The 18,959-nt window shown below is 43.5% G+C and overlaps 1 protein-coding gene across 17 annotated transcripts in view; it reads left to right on the forward strand.

Moving 5' to 3' along the window:
• Positions 1 to 18,959, forward strand: part of pomt2 (protein-O-mannosyltransferase 2) — a 259,016-nt gene that overhangs the window by 186,563 nt on the left and 53,494 nt on the right. For 10 of the 17 annotated variants that reach the window (XR_011960401.1, XR_011960400.1, XM_072567927.1 and 7 more), the window contains 2 exons: positions 4,875 to 4,934; positions 13,313 to 13,418. The exons of 4 other annotated variants lie outside the window; for them this stretch is intronic. Coding sequence is in view for 11 of the 13 variants with exons in the window: in XM_072567927.1 (XP_072424028.1) it covers positions 4,875 to 4,934; positions 13,313 to 13,418 (166 nt within the window). In the remaining 2 variants the exon portion in view is untranslated. Of the gene's footprint in view, positions 1 to 4,874; positions 4,935 to 13,312; positions 13,419 to 18,959 lie in introns of those variants that run through there. 3 more of the 17 variants (XM_072567936.1, XM_072567943.1, XM_072567928.1) reach the window with 2 other exon arrangements.

The raw sequence follows: 18,959 nt of genomic DNA on the forward strand, positions 1-18,959 counted from the left end.
ACAGAAGAAACAAACTGCAAGCAAAACTAGAAATTGGGCCGCTCCAAATTGATGCTCCAATTTAATGATAGGAGATAAGGAAATAGCTGAAGAACTTAGATACTTTGTGTCTGTCCTTACAGTGGAAGGCGTGAGTAATATCTGAACAATTAAGGACAGTCAAGGGGCAGAGTTGAATATGGTAGCCATTACAAAGGAGACAGTATTTCATAAGCTAAATGTCTAAAAATTGATAAATCTCTTGGCCCCGATGGGCTACATCCTAGAGTTCTGAGGGAGGTGACTGAAGAAATAGCGGAGGCGTTGGTTGTGATCTTTCAAAAATCACTGGACTCGGGGAAAGTCCCAGATGATTGGAAAATCACTGCTGCAACCCCCCTGTTCAAGAAAGAATCAAGACAAAGGATGGTAAATTATAGGCCAATTAGCCTAACCTCGGTTGTTGGTAACATTCTTGAATCCATTGTTAAGGATGAGATTTCTAAATTCATGGAAGTGCAGGGTCAGATTAGAACAAGTCAGCGTGGATTTAGTAAGGGGAGGTTGTGCCTGACTAACCTGTTAGAATTCTTTGAAGAGGTAGCAAGTAGAATAGACCAGGGAAACCCAGTGGATGTTGTTTACCTAAACTTCCAAAAGCCCTTTGATTCGGTGCCTCACGAGAGACTGCTGGGTAAGGTGAGGGCCCATGGTGTTCCAGGTGAGCTACTGGCATGGATTGGGGATTGGCTGTCTGACAAAAGGCAGACAGTTGGGATAATAGGTTCTTTTGCGGAACGGCAGCTAGTGACAAGTGGTGTCCTGCAGGGTTCAGTGTTAGGGCGCAGCTGTTCACTTTATATATTAATGATCTGGGTGAAGAGACTGGGGGCATTCTGGTGAAGTTTGCCGATGATACGAAGTTAGGTGGACAGGCAGGTAGCTCTGAGGAGATGGGGAGGCTACAGACAGTTTAGGAGAGTGGTCCAAGAAATGGCTGATGAAATTCAATGTGAGCAAATGTGAGGTTTTGCACTTTGGAGAAAAGAGCACTGGCAAGGACCATTTTATAAACGGTGAGAAAATTCATAAAGCCAAAGTACAAAGGGATCTGGGCGTGCTAATACAGGATTCTCTAAAGGTTGATTGCTGGTTGAGTCTGTGATTGTATTCGTTCGAGTTCAGAAAGTTGAGGGGAGATCTAATAGAAACTTACAAGATAACCCATGGCTTAGAAAGGGTGGACGCTGGGAAATTGTTTCCGTCAATCGTGGATATGAGGACTTGTGGGCACAGCCTTAGAGTTAGAGGGAGTCAATTTAGAACGGAAATGAGGAGTCAGTTCTTCAGCCAGAGAGTGGTGGTCTGTGGAATTCATTGCCATGAAGCGCAGTGGAGACCGGGATGTTAGATGTCTTCAGGGCAGAGATTGATAAATTCTTAATCTCGCAAGGAATTAAGGAATACTGGGAAAGTGCAGGTAAGTGGAATTGAAATGCCCATCAACCATGGTTGGATGGTGGAGTGGACTCGATGGGCCGAATGGCCTTACTTCCACTCCTATTTCTTGTGGTCTTATTGAATATTTTAAGGAGTTAAATAGGTTCTTGATTGTAAAGGGGATCAAGGGTTGGGGGGGAATGGGGTTGAGAAACTTATCAGCCATGATTGAACGGCCAAGCAGACTGGAGAGTTTGCCTTTAATTCCCATTGATTCCAGTTTTGCTAGACCTCCTTGATGTCACATTCTGTTAAATTCAGCCTTGATGTCAACGTCTGTCACTCTCACCTCACCTCGAGAATTCAGCTCTTTTGTCCATGTTTGAAGCAAGGCTGTAATGAGGTCAGGAGCTGAGTGGCCCTGGCAGAACACAAACTGAAAAGATTATTGCTGAGCAGGTGCTGTTTGGTAGCACTGTTGATTACACCTTCCATCATTTTACTGATAATCGAGAGGAGACCGATGGGGTAGTAATCAGCCGAATTGAATTTGTCCTGTTTATTTGTATCTAGGACATATCTGAGCAATTTTCCACATTGTCAGGTAGATGCCAGTGTTATCACTGTACTGGAACAGCTTGGCTAGGGAAGCAGCAAGTTCAGGAGCACAAGTCTTCAGTACTATTGACAGAATGTCAGGGCCCAAATCCTTTGCAGTCTCCAGTGCCTCCAACTGCTTCTTTATATAACGTGAAGTAAATTGAATTGGCTGAAGACAGGTATCTGTAATGCTGGGAACCACTGGAGGAGACCAAGATGGATCATCCATTCAATAGTTCTGGCTAAAGATTGCTATGAGTGCTTCAGCCTTATCTTTTGCATTGACATGCTGGGCTGTTTCATTATGAAGGGCTTATACCCGATATGCCTATTTTTGTGTTCCTTAAATGCTGCCAGACCTGCTGTGCTTTCCCAGCACCACACACTCAACTCTGATCTTCAGCATCTGCAGTCTTCACTTTCTCCTGGGCTCTTTCATAATTGGGGATGGGGGTAATAGTGGAGCCGCCTCCTCTGATGAGTTGTTTAATTGTCCACTGCCATTCATGACTGGATGTGAAAGGACTGCCAAACTTAGATCTGATTTGTTGGTTGTGGAATTGTTTAGCTGTGTCCTTAGAAAGGAGTCAAGTGTCGGTGCAGTCTTGGTGGGCCAAATGAATTGTTCCTGCGCTGTACTATTCTTGGTCTTTTAAAACTTGCTGTTTGTGCTCTTTAACATATAAGGAATCCTGCTTGGTCGCTTCACCAGGTTGACAACTCAGTTTTAGGTATGCCTGGTGGTGTTCCTGACGTACTGTCCTGCACACTCCATTGACTCAGGGTTGGCGCCCTGTCTTGACGGTAATGTTGAGTGTGGGTAATGCCAGGCCGTGAGGTTATAGATTGTGCTGGAGTACAATTCTGCTGCTGTTAATGGCCCACAGTGCCTTATGGATACTAGATCTGTTTGATCATCTGTGTCCCATTTTGCAAAGTGATCGCGCCACACAACATGATGGAAGGTATTTTCAATGGGAAAGTGGGATTTCATCTGCGCAAGAACTGTATAGTGGTCACACTTATGGATACTAGAGTGTGCTGCTGGAAAAGGGTTTATGTCCGAAACGTCGATTCTCCTACTCCTCGGATGCTGCCTGACTGGCTATGCGTTTCCAACACCACACTCAACTCTGATCTCCAGCATTTGCACTCTTCACTTTCTCCACATTTACTGACACTATCATGGACATATGCATCTGCAGCCAGCAGATTGGTAAGGATGAGGTCAAGGATGGCTTTTCCCTCTCTTTCGTTCCCTCACCACCTACTGCAGACCCATTCTAGCAGCTATGAGCTGGTCAGGTCCTAAAGGTCAATCAGTAGCATTGCTGCTGAACAACTCTTGGTGGTGGACATTGAAATCCTCCCCCCACCCAGAGCATATTTTCCTCTCTTGCCAATCCCAGTGCTTTCTCTTGAGTGTTGCTCAACATTGAAGAGAGTTCAAAGTTTGGGAGAAGATTTGTAGCTCGGGTGCTCATTGTTGTGGTTCTGTTCGCCGAGCTGGGAATTTGTTGCAAAAGTTTCGTCCCCTGTCTAAGTGACATCCTCAGTGCTTGGGAGCCTCCTGTGAAGCGCTTCTGTGATGTTTCCTCCGGCATTTATAGTGGCCTGTCTCTGCCGCTTCCGGTTGTCAGTTCCAGCTGTCCGCTGCAGCGGACAGGAGCTAGATCGGCGCCAGGTGACCCATCGATTTTATTTCTTTGTTTAGACTTTATAGTAATTGATACAACTCAGCCGCTTGCTCCGACTATTTCAAAGAGCAGATGAAAGTCCATCTCAACCACATTGCTGTGGGATGGATTCACATGTAGGTCAGATTGGCTAGGAATTTCAGATTTTTTCCCCTGAAAGTCATTAGTGAACCAGATATGTTTTTCTGACAATTGACATTGTTTTTGTGGTTATTAGTAGATTTTTAATTCCTGGTACTTGATTTCAAATTTTACCAACTGTTGTGGCAGGGTTTGAACTTGGGTCCCCATTCACTGAGTTTCTGTATTAGCAGTCTATTAATTTTCTGATTAAGATTAGGGATTGATTTAAGAAAGGGAAAATAGAGTCGCTTATGGGATGTAAAAACTCTCTAAAGGTTTCTATAGGGATGTGAAGAATAAAATATTGGTGCAGACAAATGAAGGTCCCTTCCAAATGGAACAATATCTAACAAAAGACACTGTCCCTATCCATCACCTTAAATATTCTTTTCTTTCATCAGTGACATGAAGTGACAGCAGTGTGTGCAATCCACAAGTTTCAAAGCAGCAACTCCCTAATCTTCCAAACCACAATCTCTACCACCTAGAACACCTCTGACAGCAGACCCATGAGAAAAGCATTTCATGAATTTCCTCTTCAGGTTACACCATCCTGATATGCAGTGGAATGAGGGGTGGTAATATAATTACAACTCCCTCCATAACAGCTCTGTGGGTTGATCAACACAACATAAACATCAACAACTTCTGGAAGGCAGCTTACTACCACTTTTTGAAGGACAATTAATTTGGGAGAGATGGGAAATAAATGCTGTTCTAGCCAGCAATGCACATGTTCTCTCAGTCAGCAAATTACCTTCAGGCTTCCGTGTATGAAAATAGACAGTGGAACTGGCTGATGGCTAACTAAACTCTCCAGGAAGCTTATTATCATCTCTTTTCTGTAAAAGTAAATAAGATTCAGTTTACCTTTTTATGGCCTTGTTTATATGCATAGCATCTTTTAATGACCTCTCTTACTTGACAGTTTGAACTACTATTATAATTACCAATTCATTTCAATATACTTTTAATTTTCTAAATTGAAAAACCGATGCAATGTGACTGTTCTAACAAAGTCTTTTGCATTCATAGGGCCTTCGTTTCTCGGGGACAAATGAGACTGAATATAGAGTTTATTTATTGGGAAACCCTGTAAGTACTCAACCAGCAGCCGAGAAAGTAAAGTATTGCCTAATCATGAGAGAAACACTGCAGAAAGATGACTGTTGCAGATTGAACCAATTAACATAGAAATGCTGTGTCAGACCAACTAATCTTTTAATGGCCTCTCCCAGTCAGATGAACACTGTCAAAAAGCTGTTCAGGGTGTTGCTGTTTTCCAGTGTCAATTTTTAAAAGTAATAGACAGATAGAAGCCATGTGCTTGATATTTGGAAGTGATATCAAATCAACATTCTCCATATCCTTGCAGATGTTTTCACTTCAAGTATTAATCAAATTTCCTTTTAAAAATTACTGTTAAATCTGATGTGAATACTTTTGTAAGAGTGCATTCTAGATCACAACTTTCTGTATTGTTGATTATTTTTCAAGTTGCCTTATATTTGCAAATCTTCAGTTGCTGATCATTCTGCAACAGAAACAGCTTCTCCTTACTGAAGTTATCAAAACCCTTCATGATACCATGGATAAACTGCCAGGACCAGATATAATGTGCCCCAGGCTTTTAAAATCAAAAGCTAGAGAGGAAATAATAGAACATCTGGCCATCACTTTACCATATGCAATATAGTGCTGGAAGATTTGAAGGACTGTTAATGTTGTATCCTCCTTTTAAAAAGGAAGTGGGATCGATTGACTGAATAATTACAGGCCAGTCAGTCTAACTCCAGTAATGGACAAATTATTGGTTAGATCCCACATTGAAGTACCGTGAGCAGGTCTGGGCACCACACCTTAAGAAGGGTTTATTGGCCTTGGAGGGAGTACATTGTAGGTTTACAAGAATGACACCTGGACTTCAGGGGTTAAGTTATGAGCAGAGGTTATGCAAATTAAGCACTCTTTTTTTGAGAATTTAGGAGGGCATGGGAAGAACTGAGTAAAGTCTTGTAGCTATTAACAGGAAAAGACAGGATGGCCAAAGATGATTTTTTTTCCCACTGTTTGGGAATTCCAGAACTGGGGGCACAGTTCTAAACATTAGGACTAGACTGTTCAGGAGAGATATTTGGAGGCACTTTAACACTAAAGGTGGCAGAGGTTTGGAACTCTCTTCCACAAATGGCAGTTGATGCTAGATCAGCTTTTAATTTTAAATTTAAGACAGATAAATGTTTAAGCAAAGCTTTAAAGGATATTGACCAAAAGCAAGTATTTGAAGGTAAGTCACAGATCGACAATGATTTCATTAAATGGTGGAATAAGCTTAAGGGGTTGAATGGAGCAGGAGAATCAACGTTTCAGGCATAAGCCCTTCATTCAGGATGCTGCCTGACCTGCTGTGCTTTTCCAGCACCACATTCTCAACTCTAATCTCCTGCAGCTGCAGTCCTAACTTTTGCCTTAAGGGGCTGAATGATCTACTCCTGTTCCTGTATACTTCTGAGACAGAATAAACTACCAATTTCAAAGGCACATTGTAATCAAACATAGCTGACATGAGTTTGTGACAGGAAGAGCATGTCTGATGAACTTGCTTGAAGTTTTTGAGAAAGTGACCTGGAGGATAGAATAAATAAAAAGGCACAGGAACAGGCCCTTTGGCCCACCAAGACTATGCAAAAGCATATAGCACCAGGTTATTGTCCAATAGGCTTATTTAAAATCACAAGTTTTTAGAGCATTGCCCTTTCACCAGGTGAAGTGAAGGGAAGCACACAAGCACAGAATGTATAGGCAAAGAAATCAAAAGACAGTACAGGTCATGAGTGGAGTGTCAACAGGCTGAATAATAAGTCTCTGCAGATGACAAAGAATGTCAGATGGTCTGAGTAAAGCAGAGTAGCAAGTGAAAGGATGACATATGATTCAGTTAATTGAGGCAGAGAGATGATTATAAAAAATTAAAAATAAGATGTTGCTTGCCTGGATGAGTGTGACTCCAATAAAAGCTCAACACCATCTAGGATAAAGCAGCCTGCTTGATTGGCACCACATCCACAAATATTCTCTCCACCACCAATACTCAGTAGCTCATCTCCGTGATGGATTGTAGAAATTCTTCAAGGCCCCTTTGACATCACCTTCCAAACGGCGTGCTGTTACAAGGAAGGACAAGGGCAGTAGTTACATCGGAACATAATCAGCCCTTGTCTCCACATGAAAATCCTGCAACTGCCTTCCTAACAGCACTGTGCATGACTGCAATGATCAAGAAGACAGCTCACCACCACCTTCCCAAGGGCAGTCAGATGGGCAACAGATGGTGGCCCAACCAGGAACATCTTCTACATGCAAATCCAGACCCAATGTAGTTCACTCTTTACTTCACTTTGAACAATTGTGGATGACAATAAATTTGACATGGCCGGTGATGTCCATTTCCTGTGAATGTGAAAAGAAAAATCAGGTACCAACCCCAACTTGTAGTTTTCAAAGAGAAACAACTGCAGCCTATCTGGTCTCTCTCTATAGCTGAATCGCACCAGCTCAGGCAGCTTCCTGGAGATTGCATCCTCTGTATTGCGATCATGTCCTTCCTATTGTGCGATGAGTAGGACTGTACACTGTACTCCAGCTGTGGACTACTTAACATATAAATAACTAATGACCAAGGGGCCTTAAAAGATCATGTTGACTTGCTTTTCTATTTTTTTCCCAGGGATTATCAATATTATTTTTAAATTGGTTGTAGTCCGAGATACTGTCTCCCATGTTCAGGATCCTTTATCTATTGCATCCTTCACAAATTGTGAGGACTCTGAAGTGTCCAACCACCTTGTCCCATTGAATCATAGAATGTGTGGGGATCTGATGATATGCCTATTACCTGCTCCATGAACTGTATTCATGATCACTTAACTTGTAAAATTCAAGATCAAATAGACCAAAAGTCATGTTTTATTTAAACAGATTTAAAAGCTTATTTAAAGTTTACTCCTGTAAGTTCTTTACTAATAAAGAAAATTTATTACAGGAAATTACAGATATCAAAATTAGAATAAGTATCAAATAAAATGAAAGGTGTACTCAAAGAAAGCAGCTTCCAGTATGAATTTAAGGTGAACGGTTGTGGCCTGTTGCTCAAATTCCTTGTTGTTGAACCGATGAGGTTAACGTCTGAAATCTGGTCCAGGAGCTGCAATGACTTCTTTATTTGAACGGTTATTGTTATTTTCATAGGTAGACTCTGTAGAACAGCAGACTTTGGGAGAGTGAAAATGGGATCATTTCTGACTTTTGGTTCTGCTGACATAGCTGCCTAGTTACTTCACAATAGATCCTCAACTTTCTCAAGATCTCTCTTTGTCCTTCTGTCTCTGCCTCTGCCTGAATAGTTTGAGAGCACGATGATGGATATGATATGCCCCCACTGGGTGTGTTTTCAGAAGGGGCAACACATAAAATAACGCGGGCACTGAAATTAGCAGTGTGCTCACCGTATGTGAATAAATGAAAAACAGTCAATCATTTGACACATATTATAACATGGGGAAGGTAATATATGGTAAAAGTGGCAACCTTTTGCTTTTAAATTAGCAGGGAAAATATTGGAATACTGTCTTTGGAGATGGCTCTTTGCCCATTTTTACACCCACCCTATTGTTGGTAGTTTTTTCTTCTACCAGTATCTTAAAACCCGCCCGTCCATCCACACCCTGTTGCCCAATGCCTCTGTCTGGGATTCCATTGTACATACCTTGTTAACCTGCCTGTCCCCACGATGGAGCTCTTGACTGGCCAGGAATGTTGGAACTGCTGGACTTTAGATTAACCAGCTGCTCTGCACAAATTAAGCTGCCTACAACTCTGGTTGCAGGGCAGTCTTGATCTGTTCGCTCACCATCAATTCAATTTCAGTGAGCCATTCACCATCACCACCTGTATAGTCCTGCCTGCAATCTCGCTGTATTTATCTGTCTCTCGCTCGCTCTCTCGCTTTCTCTCTCGCTCTAGCACTCGCACACTCTCGCTCTCGCTCTCTTTCTCTCTCGAGTCATAGAGATGTACAGCTTGGAAACAGACCCTTCGGTCCAACCTGTCCATGCTGACCAGATGTCCCAACACAATCTAGTCCCACCTGCCAGCACCCGGCCCACATCCCTCTAAACCCTTCCTATTCATATACCCATCCAAATGCCTCTTAAATGTTACAATTGTACCAGCCTCCACCACATCTCTGGCAGCTCATTCCATACACGTTCCACCCTCTGCGTGAAAATGTTGCCCCTTAGGTCCCTTTTATATCTTGCCCCTCTCACCCTCTAGTTCTGCGCTCTCCAACCCCAGGGAAAAGACTTTGTCTATTTACCCTATCCATGCCCCTCATAATTTTGTAAACCTCTATAAGGTCACCCCTCAGCCTCCGACGCTCCAGGGAACACAGCCCCACCCTGTTCAGCCTCTCCCTCTAACTCAGATCCTCCAACACTGGCAAAATCCTTGTAAATCTTTTCTGAACCCTTTCAAGTTTCTCAACATCTTTCCAATAGGAAGGAGACCAGAATTGCACGCAATATTCTAACAGTGGCCTAACCAATGTCCTGTACAGCCTCAACATGACCTCCCAACTCCTGTACTCCATATTCTGACCAATAAAGGAAAGCATACCAAACGCCGCTTTCACTATCCTATCTACCTGCGACTCCACTTTCAAGGAGCTATGAACCTGCATTCCAAGGTCTCTTTGTTCAGCAACACTCCCGAGGACCTTACCATTAAGTGTGTAAGATTTGCTTTCCCAAAATGCAGCACCTCTCATTTATCTGAATTAAACTCCATCTGCCAGTTCTCAGCCCATTGGCCCATCTGGTCCAGATCCTGTTGTAATCTGAGGTAACCCTCTTCGCTGTCCACTACACCTCCAATTTTGGTGTCAACTGCAAACTTACTAACTGTACCTCTTATGCTCACATCCAAATCATTTATGTAAATGACAAAAAGTAGAGGACCCAGCACCGATCCTTGTGGCATTCCACTGGTCACAGGCCTCCAGTCTGAAAAACAACTGTAGTCCATTCTTGTTATCTCATTTCTGAAAGCTTCCCATTTTCCAGCCGTCCCTTTACATGCGAACATCTGCCTCCAATCAGCTTTTGAAAGTTCTTGCCTAATACTGTCAAAATTGGCCTTTCTCCAATTTAGAACTTCAACTTTTAGATCTGGTCTATCCTTTTCCATCGCTATTTTAAAACAAATAGAATTATGGTTGCTGGCCCCAAAGTGCTCCCCCACTGACACCTCAGTCACCTGCCCTGCCTTATTTACCAAGAGTAGGTCAAGTTTTGCACCTCCTCTAGTAGGTACATCCACATACTGAATCAGAAAATTGTCTTATACACACTTAAGAAATTCCTCTCCATCTAAACCTTTAACACTATGGCAGTCCCAATCGATGTTTGGGAAGTTAAAATCCCTGACCATAACTACCCTATTATTCTTGCAGATAGCTGAGATCTCCTTACAAATTTGTTTCTCAATTTCCCTCTAACTATTCGGGGATCTATAATACAATCCCAATAAGGTGATCATACCTTTCTTATTTCTCAGTTCCACCCAAATAACTTCCTTGGATGTATTTCCGGGAATATCCTCCCTCAGCACAGCTGTAATGCTATCCCTTATCAAAAATGCCAGTCCCCCTTCTCTCTTGCCTCCCTTTCTACCCTTCCTGTAGCATTTGTATTCTGGAACATTAAGCTGCCAGTCCTGCCCATCCCTGAGCCATGTTTCCGTAATTGCTATGATATCCCAGTCCCATGTTCCTAACCATGCCCTGAGTTCATCTGCCTTCCCTGTTAGGCCCCTTGCATTGAAATAAATGCAGTTTAATTATTAGTCCTACCTTGTCCCAGCCTGCCCTGACTGTTTGACTCACTTCTGTTCTCAGCTGTACCTGTCTCAGATCAATCTCCCTGGGGCCCATCCCCCCCCCCCCACCTTACTAGTTTAAATCTTCCCAAGCAGTTCTAGCAAATTTCCCTGCCAGTATATTAGTCCCCTTCCAATTTAGTTGCAATCCGTCCTTCTTGTACAGGTCACTTCTACCCCAAAAGAGATTCCAATGATCCAAAAATGTGAATTCTTCACCCATACACCAGCTCCTCAGCCATGCATTCATCTGCTCTATCCTCCTACTCCTGCCCTCACTAGCTCGTAGCACTGGGAGTAATCCAGATATTACTACCCTTGAGGATCTCCTTTTTAAATTTCTGCCTAACTCTCTGTAATCTCCCTTCAGAGTCTCAACCTTTGGAACCAATGATATTGGAAGGGAAATGTGGACAATGACCTCCTGCTGGCCCCTCTCCCCCGTGAGAACATTCTGCACCCTCTCTGAGACATCCTTGATTCTGGCACCAGGGAAACAACACACCATTCTGCTTTTTCTCTGCTGGCCACAGAAATGTGTGTCTGTACCTCTGACTACAGAATCCCCTAACACATTTGATCTCTTGAAAGCCGACGTACCCCTCATTGCATTAGAGCCAGTCTCAATACCAGAAACTTGGCTGTTCGTGCTACGTTCCCCTGAGAATCCATTACCCCCTACATTTTCCAAAACAGCATACCTGTTGAAATGGGTATATTCACAAAAGACTCCTACCCTAGGTGCTGACCTCTCACCCTTCCTGGAGTTAACCCATCTATGTGACTGTATCTGAGACTTTCCCCCTTCCTATAACTGCCATCCATCACATACTGTTGCTGTTGTAAATTCCTCATCGCTTCTATCTGTCCCTCCAACCGATCCACTCGATCTGATAAGATTCGTATCCAACAGCATTTATGGCAGATATAATCTGCAGTAACCCTTAAGTTCTCTTTAAACTCCCACATCTGACGAGAAGTACATATCACTGTAAAGGCCATTTTTGCTCCTTCACAATCTACAGATCCAGAAAATAACACTGTCTTATTCCTCTACAAACATTGCCCCAGGTTAAATTAATAGCTATGGCTTATATTTTGAGTTTAATCAAGATACTTATCTCCAAAAACATATAATCAAGAAAGAATCCCCTATACTCACAACCGCAGCCTTTCTCTTGGACAGACTTAAAACAACAATTAACTTATCTGTCTCTGTGCTGTGAACTTCGCCCAACAGTTCCTCCAAGTTTAGTACTGAATTTCACTGTTTGTTAGTTTTCACAGATGCACTCCGATGTCCAGCGATTCACGAATTCAAACAGCAAAGGCAGTAACTGTGCAGGTTCTCTCTCTCTCTCTCTCTCTCTCTCTCTCTCTCTCTCTCTCTCTCTCTCTCTCTCTCTGTCTCTCTGTCTCTCTCTCTCTCTCTCTCTCTCTCTCTCTGTCTCTGTGTGTCTAATCCTCTGTCTGTCAACTCTTTCTGTTGGGGCAGCATAGTGGCTCTGTAGTTCGCATTGCTGCCTCACAGTGCCAGGGACCTTCATTCATTTACAGCCTCAAGCAACTGTGTGTGGAGTTTGGACATTCTTCCAGTGTCTGCGATGGTTTCCTCCCACAGTCGAAAGATATACAGATTAGGTGGGTTGGCCATGCTAAGTTTCCCATAGTGTTCTGGGTTGTGTAAGTTAGGTGGATTAGCCATGAGAAATGCAGTGTTACAGGGTTGGGGGGGCGGGGGTGCGCAGGGAGAGGTGAGTATGATCTTTGGAGAGTTGGTGTGAACTTATTGGGCTGAATGACCTATTTTCATACTGTAGGGATTCTATAATGTCTGTCTCTTGTGTTCTTCCAGTTTATCTGTCTATGTCCTTCCTCCGGTCTTTCTACCTGTCTGTGTCTCTCCCTCTCCTTCTGACAATCTGTGTGTCTCATCCATCTCTCTCCCTCACTTGCTGTCCAGACAGGTTGAAGTTTTTTGTGTTATCTGCTGAGCTAAGATTGATGCTGTTGCATTCCAGGGACACTCTTATTGAATTCCAACTTAGAGTTTCACAAAACAAAAAGAACCTGAGTTCTGAAAAAGGGTCACTGGACCTGAAATGTTAACTGTGCTTTCTCTCCACAGATGCTGCCAGACCTGCCGAGTTTTTTTTCCAGTAATTTCTGGTTTTGTTATAGATATTCACATTAAGTTGTCCAGGACTTTATTAACTATTGGACAAGAGCTGGGGTTTACAATCTGGTTTGCACTCAACTATGTATTTACATTTTACTTTTGGCCAGTTACAGTCAGATTAGCTTTGTTTTCAAAAGGCAGTTAGTTTTGTACAAATTACTGGATCGTGACTGCACAATCCTGACAACAATGTCAGGAATGAATCTACTATAAGGTACTTGGAGGTGTTTGGTGATGAATAAGGTCAGTCTCTGGAAATCTCCCTGATCTGTTATTGTTAATGAATGTTTGCCAGATATGGTTCTATCAAAGTGAAGGAATTCTCAACCTTTTGGACTAACTGTTCTCCCCTCTTTAGGTAATTTGGTGGCTAAATCTGTCCAGTCTCGTTCTCTATATGATTTTCTCAAGCATTACAGCCATCTACTTGCAACGCGGATATCTGCCAGTTCAGTGTGTCAGAGGTCAGGAAATCCAATCAGATCACATTGCATTCCAGTCCCATTTTCGTGTTCACAGTGTTCAGACCTTATTTTTCAACTAACATGTTTTGTCTGTACGTCGAAGGTCATGAGATGCTGCTGCTGTTGTCTTATGGTGAAAGATGACCCCTCTTCCCTGTGACAGGGATGGCGGGTAGGCTGCGGACCTGCCGAGTTTCTCGGACATTCTGTATTTGTCAGAGGAACCCATAGGCCAGTTGGCTTGATGTATATTTTGGCATCTATATTAGAATCAATCATTAAGAGATTATTGCTGGGCATATAGAAAATCTCCAAGTGATTAAGAACAGTCAGCATGGTGTGGGAAAGGGAAATCATGTTTAAGCAAGATTTTGGAGTTCTTTGAAGAGTGGATGTGCTGTGGATAAAGGGGACAGTGCGTGTAGACAGACTGGATTTGGATTTCCAGAAGCCATTGAGCAAGGTGCCAAATCAAAATTGTTGCTCAAAGTTGGAGCTACTAATATAAAAATCAGTAGCAAAAGTAGGCCATTTGGCCCTTTTTGAGCCTGCTCAACTTTTTAATATGATCATGTCTGATCCTGCATCTCAATGCCACATGCCCCCCCCACCCCCCCAACCTCTCTATACCCCTCTGTCTTTACTACCTAAACATATTTAAACTTTAATATATATTCAGTGACTTGGCCTCCATACCCTACTGTGGTCGAGAGTTCACAGGTTCACTGCCCTCTCAGTGAAGAAATGTTTCCTCGTCTGTATTATTTGCCTACCCAGCATCGTGAGACTGTGTCCCCTGGTTTTAGAACAAAGAAAATATATAGCCCAGGAACAGGCCCTTCGGCCCTTCAATCCTGAGCCGATCCAAATGTACTGCCTAAACCTGTCGGTCAATTCCTAAGCATTTGTAACCCTCTGCTCCCCACCTACTCATGTGTCTGTCCAGATGCATCTGAAATGAATCTACCTTGCCTGCCTGTACCACCTCTGCTGGTAACGCGTTCCAAACGCCAACCACCCTCTGTGTGAAGTACTTGCCGTGTGTATCCCCTTAAACTTGCTACCTCTCACCTTGAAAGCATGACCTCGGGTTATTGAATCCTTCATCCTGGAAAAAAGCTTATCTCTATCCACCCTGTCTATACCCTTCATGCTTTTGTAGACCTCAATCAGGTCCCCCTTCAATCTCCTTTTTCTAATGAAAACAAACATAACTCACTCAACCTCTCTTCATAGCTAGCACCTTCCATACCAGGCAACATCCTCGTAAACCTTCTCTGCACCCTCTCCAAAGCATCCACATCCTTTCGCTAATGTGGTGACCAGAACTGTACACAGTATTCTAAACGTGGCTGAACCAATGTCTTGTACAATTTTAACATGACTTGCCAGTTCTTATACTCAATACCCCGTCCAATGAAGGCAAGCATATTATATGCCTTTGTGACCACTCTATCCACCTGTACAGCAACCTTCTGGGTACAATGGACCTGCACTCCCTGATCTCTCTGCCCATCAATTTTTCCCAAGGCTCTTCTGTTCATTGTATAATTCGCTCTAGGATTAGTCTTGCCTAAATGCATCACCTCACATTTGTCTGGATTGAAAGCCATCTGCCACTTTTCCGCCCAACTGTCCAGTCTATCTATATCCTCCTGTATTCTCTGACAGTCCCTTATGTTTTCTGCTACTCCACCAATCTTTGTGTCATCTGCAAACTTGCTGATCATACGAACAGTGCCCTCTTCTAGATCATTAATATATATTACAAACAACAGTGGCCCTAACACTGACCCCTGTGGAACACCACTGGTTACTTTTCTCCATTTCAAGAAACTCTCTTCAGCTACTACTCTCTGTCTCCTGTTGCTCAACCAATTCTTTATCCACCGAGCTAGAACACCCTGCACACCACGTGACTTCACTTTCTCCATTAGTTTACCATGGGGAACCTTATCAAATGCCTAACCTACTCCATGTATATGACATCAACAGCCCTTCCTTCATCTATCAACTTGGTCACTTCTATTAAGTTGGTAACGCACTATCTCCCCTACACAGAACCATGTTGCCTATCACTGAGAAGCTCATTCTTTTCCAAATATAAATAGATCCTATCTCTCAGTAACCTCTCCAGCAACTTTCCCACCACCAACATCAGACTCACTGGTCTGTAGTTACCTGGAATATCCCTACTACCCTTCTTGTACAGGGGGACAACATGAGAAACCTTCCAGTCCTCTGGCACCTCACCTGTATTTAAGGATGCCACAAAGATATCTGTCAGGGCCCCAGCTATTTCCCGTCTCGCCTCCCTCAGCAACCTGGGCTAGATCCCATCCAGTCCTGGGGATTTGACCACCTTAATAACCTCTAGCCTACCCAACACATTTTCCCTACTTATGCCAACGTGATCCAGACTAATCAAACTTCTATCTCTAATCTCAACATTCATCATGTCCCTCTCCTCAGTGAACACTGATGCAAAGTAATCATTCAGAATCTCACCCATTCTCTCAGGTTCGGCACACAGCCTGCCTTCATTATCCTTTAGTGGACCAATCCTTTCTCTAGTTACCCACTTGCTTCTTATATAAGAGTAAAAGGCTTTGGGATTCTCCTTAATTCTGCTTGCTAAAGCTATTTCATGACCCCTTTTATCCCGCTTGATTCCTTGTTTAAGACTTGTCCTACTCTTCCGATATTCCTCCAGGGCCCGTTCTGTTCTTAGCTGCCTAGACCTTATGCACACTTCCCTTTTCCTCTTGGCTGGTCGTACAATTTCTCCTGTCATCCACAGTTCACGAATCTTGCCCTTCCTATCCTTTACCTTCAACAGGACATGCCTATCCTGCACCATCTTTAATCTATCTTTGAAAGCCTCCCACATCTCAAGGGTCGACTTCCCTTCAAATGGTTGTGTCCAATCCACATTTCCCAGCTCCTGCCTAATTTTGGTATAATTGGCCTTGGCCCAGTTTAGTACTCTTCCCTGAGGGCCACTCTCTTCTTTATTTACGAGTATTCTAAAACTTACAGAATTGTGGTCACTGTTCCCAAAGAAATCCTCCACTGCAACTTCTACCATCTGTCCTGGCTCGTTCCCCAGTACCAGGTCTAACATGGCCCCTTCCCTCGTCGGACTATTGACATGCTACTCTAGAAAACTCACCTGGACGCTTCTTACAAATTCTACTCTATCCAGACCTGTGACGTTAAGTGTATCCCAGTCAATGTTGGGAAAATTAAAATCTCCCATCACCACTATTCATAATTTATTTACCTGTTTGTTCTTCTACCTCACGCTCACTGTTGGGAGGTCTGTAATACAGCCCAAACAATGTAACTGCAGCTTCCTTATTTCTCAGCTCCACCCATAATGCCTCACTACCCAAGACGGCCATAGTGTCCTCCTTTAGCACAGCCGTGATATTGTCCCTGACCAGCAGTGCAACTCTACCCCTCTTTTACTTCCCTCTCTGTCCTGTCTGAAGCATCTATATCCTGGAACATTTAGTTTCCAATCATCATGCCCTTCCTTCAACCAAGTCTTTGGGAGTATGACATCATTGCAATCACAGGCACCAATCCAAGCCCTAAGTTCATCTGCCTTACACACTATACTCCTTGCATTAAAGTAGATATATTTCAGGCCACCAGTTCTTTTGCGCTCACCTGCTCTCCGCCTACTCTTCCCTTTTATTAATGTTATCTTCATAATTCTTACAGTCTCCAGTTTCTACTCGCTGCCTACTTGTTTTCTCTTCTGGTTCCCAGTCCCCTGCCACATTAGTTTAAAACCTCCCTAACAGCAGTAGCAAAAACTCCCCCAAGGACATTGGTTCCGGTCTGGTTCAGATGTAGACCATCCATTTTGCAATAGTCCCACCTTCCCCAGAACCGGTCCTAATGCCCAGCAAATCTGAATCCCTCCCTCCTACACCATCCCTCAAGCCACATGTCCGTCCTGCCTATTTTTTCATTTCTACCCTGGCTAGCACGTGGCACTGGTAGTAATCCCGAGATCACTACCTTTGAGGTCCTCTCCTTTAACTCCTCTCCTAACTCCCTGAATTCATCTTTCAGGACCTCTTCTTTAGACTCCCCAACCAGGGAAAACATCCTCCCTGCATCTAGTCTGTCGCACCCTCATAGCCTCCTTGCATCCTATTCTCAATTCTCACACCCAGTTTTGCATCATCAGCAAATTTGGAAATATTACATTTGGTTCTTCCATTCATGTCCTTTATAAGTGAATAGCTAGGCCTCCAGCACTGATCCCTGTGGTAGCTGCTAGTCATTATTAAACCTCCAAGAGGCCTTCAGTCACCTGCACTCTGACACCTACTGCTTTAAGGTCAAGGTTCTGAAAAGATCAACCTGTGTAAGTATTAGACCTCTTCATCAAAAGATTAACAATGCCCAATGGCAGTGTGGAGGAACAAAGGGATCTTTGGGTCCATGTCCACAGATCCCTCGAAGTTGCAACCCAAGTTGAGAGAGTTCAGATTGGAAGTTTACTTGCTGAGCTGGCAGGTTTGTTTTCAGACAATTTGTTATTATGCTAGAATAGTTAAAAACAAATCAAACACCATATGCCTCCTTAAGATTCCCTACAGTGTGGAAGCAGGCCCTTCGGTCCAACAAGTCCACACCTACCCTCCGAAGAGTAACCCATTCCCCGATGCTATATTTACCCCTGACTAATGCACCTAACACTATGGACAATTTAGCATGGCCAATTCACCTGACCTGCACATCCTTGGACTGTGGGATGAAATCAGAGTACCTGGAGGAAACCCACACAGACAAGGGGAGAATGTGCAAACTCCACACACACAGACAGTCACCTGAGGCAAGAATCTAACACAGGTCCCTGGTACTGAGGCAGCAGTGCTAACTACTGACCCACCATGCTCTCCCCAGGTATTTTGGCTTTCATAGGTGGGGGACTGAGTTTTTAAGAGCCATGAGGTTATGCTGCAGCTCTGTACAGCCCTGGTTAGACCACACTTGGAATATTGTGTTCTGTTCTGGTCGTCTCATTATATGCAGGATGTGGAAGCTTTACAGAGGGTGCAGAGGAGGTTTACCAGGATGCTGCCTGGACTGGAGGGCATGCCTTATGAAGAAAGGTTGAGAGAGCTTGCGCTTTTCCCATTGAATGAAGAAAGATGAAAGATGACTTGATAGAGGTGTACAAGATGATGAGAGGCATAGAAGGGTGGATAATCAGAGTCTTTTTTTCCCAGGGCAGAAATGGCTATCACAAGGGGGGATAATTTTAAGATGATTTGTGGAAGATTTAGGGGAGCGCACTGCCAGTAGTGGTAACAGAGTCAGATACATTGGAGACATTCAAGCGACTTATGAATAGAACATAGAACAATACAGCACAGAACAGGCCCTTTGGCCCACGATGTTGTGCCAAACATTTGTCCGAGCTTAAGCACCTATCCATGTACCTATCCAATTGCCACTTAAAGGTCACCAATGATTCTGACTCTGCCAATCCCACAGGCAGCGCATTCCATGCCCCCA

This window comes from Chiloscyllium punctatum, chromosome 4 (genome assembly GCF_047496795.1).
Source record: "Chiloscyllium punctatum isolate Juve2018m chromosome 4, sChiPun1.3, whole genome shotgun sequence".
In the NCBI taxonomy this organism is placed as follows: Eukaryota; Metazoa; Chordata; class Chondrichthyes; order Orectolobiformes; family Hemiscylliidae; genus Chiloscyllium; species Chiloscyllium punctatum.